At 51.5% G+C, this 3,540-nt stretch overlaps 1 protein-coding gene across 1 annotated transcript in view; it reads right to left on the bottom strand.

Annotated features, from left to right (window-relative positions):
• NINL (ninein-like) overlaps window positions 1-3,540 on the bottom strand; it is a 91,371-nt gene that overhangs the window by 72,842 nt on the left and 14,989 nt on the right. Inside the window, exons 5-6 of the mRNA XM_008593888.1 lie at window positions 2,207-2,397; window positions 1,391-1,543 (exon numbers count right to left, since the gene is read on the bottom strand). Of these exons, the coding sequence (XP_008592110.1) occupies window positions 1,391-1,543; window positions 2,207-2,397 (344 nt within the window). The remainder of the gene's footprint in view (window positions 1-1,390; window positions 1,544-2,206; window positions 2,398-3,540) is intronic.

The following is a 3,540-nucleotide window of genomic DNA, read 5'->3' as shown; positions in this document are numbered from 1 at the left end:
ATGAACAATAGGTTCATGCCTATAGAAATATAAGAATCATTAAATTTTTAGTTGATTATAAGTTTGTTAGATTTATAAGTTTTAGATATAATTGTTAGAATTTTCTTTTATTGTATTTAAAAGTTAAAAATATACATAAGGTTTATTTAACATTTTGTAACTGCAATCGCTGCCGTTTTAATTTTGAGTCAGACATATAATTTATGCTTGTTGGTAGTAATAAAAGTTAAAGATTAATACGAGGGCAAGAAGAAAAAGAAACACAATGATGAAAAACGTCAAGAACAGCGAGTCACGGGCTCATCGACCACAACAGATATAATCACTGGAAAGAACTGGCTGACCACCAAGTTTTATCTAACCTTGTGGACTATTAATTTTATGAGAACTGACATAATTTTAAGAAAAGTTTCCATTAACTATTGGCTTAATAATTTTAAAGGTTTATGTAGTTAAAATGCCCACAATCCCCCCCCCCCATATTGTGTAATAAATAAAAATGCTGTTTTCAGCCTGAAGGCCGCTTCAGCTGCTTTAGCTGCTCTGGCTGCAACAGCACTGACAGCCCACAAAGCGAGAACGTGCTTCAAAGGAACCGAGGTCTCTGCCTGTGTTTGTTATTTTCGCCAACTCCTCATCCCTTTTCAAGGGCCCTCAATTCAACAGGAGCTGGTCTCCAGCACCACCCACCAAACATGAAGGGACCAGCCTCTGCATCAGAGAAGCAGCATCCACAAGATGTCCCCAGAGCAGCCATGACCTGCAGTGGGAGAGGGAGGCTTTTCTGTCCTGGTACTGAGAAAACCAAAGTGCTGGGCCGCCAGCCACTGAACAAAGCCACAATTCAAATAGCTGCCTAAAATCCACCCCCTTCAGACTGCAAAGAGATCAGGTATTTGTGTGCAAGATAAAACTCAGGAATGCAGGACGGGTGAACACAGGTTAAGGAACACCCTGGGGAGCGACTGCAGAGCTACCGCAGCGGGAAGGGGAGGGGGAGCAGGAGCTTCCTCACTGGAACACATCCCTCATGAGTAAGAAGACACAGGAGGAGCTCCCACATCCACGTACTGTGCATGACCTTCTGTAACCCCTTTGAGGCAGGCAGCCAGGCTGCCCCCATTCTACAGATGAACCTGAGGCTCAGAGAAGGTGAGTGACTCACCCAGTTACATGCAGTTAGGGCGAAGCAATGCCAGATCAGCCCTAGGTCTGTGTGGTTCTAGATCCCAAGTCACATGGCCCCCACACGAACACACGCATGCGCATACAACCCTGCCCACTCCTGGACAGTCCGCTGTGTGGTGACCCAGGTAGAGGGTCAACAGCTTCAGTCACCAGAGTGTCAGCAGTTACTGCTGGGGTTTGACACTCAACTGTCCCATTTTACCTGGTAATGAGACCAAGGCCTGCTTGGTTTGATCAGAGTGGAAGGTTCCAGAAGTGAAGCAGGCTCATGACTGAATAGGCCAAGCTGGAATTCCTCAAGACTCACTCTGCCATCTCCGTCTTGATCCAGTTTGTTAAACAAGTCTTTGAGTTCCTAAACAGAAGCCATCACACTCAGGCCCAGAGGCCCACACACAGAGCTGCGTACCGGCCGCATTACCAGGGCCTCCCTGGCTCCAAGTGCCCGACAGGGCAGAGTTGCTTGTCCTTGTCCAACTCATAATTTTCTGGGCCACACCTACCTGTATTTTCCCAAGGTCTCCCTCCTCTGTCCTGTAAACCTACATGGCCTGGTCAGTTTCCATCCCACTGTGAGTGGATGTCACCTGAACTTCCTAATGCCACAAACATTCATGCAGTGTCTACTGGGCAGGACCTTGCTGGATGCTGAGGAGGTGAACTCACAGCACATGGCCTGCCCTCTAGTTCACAGTCGAGCCGGGCCATACAGAGAAGGGGGAAAGGGTGTTCCAGCCAGAGGGAGGATTGTGAGTGAAGGCATCAGACATGCCTGCCATGCTTGGGAGCAGCAGGGAGTCGGTGGGGCTGAGCTGCATGGTCAGAGATGGACTTTCCAAGGTGTCTGGAGTCTGACCTTGGGCAGAAGCAGTGGGAGCCATTAAAGGGCCTTGAACCAGAAAGTGATATAACTGAATCAGCATCTGAAGGGTGAAGGGATTCTACAGACCCAACACAAAACCGTGACCCATGGAACAAGTCACTGGGGTGGTCTGGGTGGCCCATCTCGCCCTCTTACCTCTTTCTCAAGTCCTTGGAGACCAATGCTCTGGCAGACCACAGCCAGCTCCTGCTCGTTCAGGTGGCCGCTGCTGCCAACACCCAGTGCTTCCCAGATGCCCCGCACCTGGCTCTCAGGGCTGTCAAAGGAGGAGCTACAGGACTTCAAGGGGCTCCCAAAGACTTCGGAGCCCCAGGATTGCAGCTGGCCTAAAGCAAGGAAGATTCACAGTTACATCCTGATATAATACAATGGAGTACCCAGCTTTAAAAAGACGGAAATCCTGACATTTGCCATGAGCATGAATCTTGAGGACATTATGCTAGGTGAAATAAGCCAGGTACAGAAAGACATGTACTGACACACCCCAGGCATCCACTGCTGTCCTCAAAGACCGTGACAGCCTCCTGCCATCCCCCACCTCACACACCTGGTGTTTAAGGATGTGACAGTTTGCCCACATATGTCTACCATCACCTCCAGTTTTTGTTTCCTGAAGTACATGACAACCACCTGTTCCAACTCTCCCCCCTCCAAAACGCCTTCCCTCTTCCTTTCGACCTGTCCCTGGAGGTCAGTTTAAAACGAGGCTTCAAAATTCTTTGACACTCTTCCCATCAGGTCTGCATCCCCTCTCCTCGAATCTGGACAACGCTGTGACAGCTTCCACCAATAGAACACAACGGGAGGGCCGGCCCGGTGGCGCACTCGGTAGAGTGCAGTGCTTGGGAGTGCAGCAGCGCTCCCGCCGAGGGTTCGGATCCCATATAGAGACCGGTCCGCTCACTGGTTGAGCGCGGTGCGGGCGTGACACCGAGGGTTGCGATCCCGCTGCCGGTCGCGGTACGGGCCCGACACTGAGGGTTGTGATCCCGTTACTGGTCACGAAAAAAGACAAAAAGGAGAACACAACGGGAGGGATGCAGTGTGACTCTGGGACTGGCCACAGCAGGGAGGCAACCCCAGTCTTGTCTGCAAGACCATGTGTGCTTTGGGCCCTGAGCCACATGCTGTGGGGAAGCCCAGCCACACCAAGAGGCCACGTGTGAGCCCCCAGCCCACATGTGAGCGATCCTTTGCATGACTCTAGGCCCAGCCTTCGAGGGTCTCAGCAGAGGCTCCAGACATCACAAGGCCCCTGCAGATCTATCCCTTCTCCAAGCCTTCCAGGAACCCTCAGAGAGCTCTGCAGAAGCATCAGAGAGCTTGGGCTCTGTGCTCACACACCGCATGAGGCTCAGTGTGACCCCCGCCTGGGAGGCCCAGGGGCTCTGAGAGGAGACGCTGACGGCATTGGGCAGGCCCAGGAAGTGCCTGTGCAGCCCCTTGTGCTCAACACGGGCCACTCCGTG

The sequence above is a fragment of the Galeopterus variegatus genome, unplaced genomic scaffold (assembly GCF_000696425.1).
Source record: "Galeopterus variegatus unplaced genomic scaffold, G_variegatus-3.0.2 Scaffold9831, whole genome shotgun sequence".
Lineage (NCBI taxonomy): Eukaryota > Metazoa > Chordata > Mammalia > Dermoptera > Cynocephalidae > Galeopterus > Galeopterus variegatus.
Note: the sequence above shows the minus strand (reverse complement) of the source record. Positions and strands in the feature narration are given on the sequence as shown.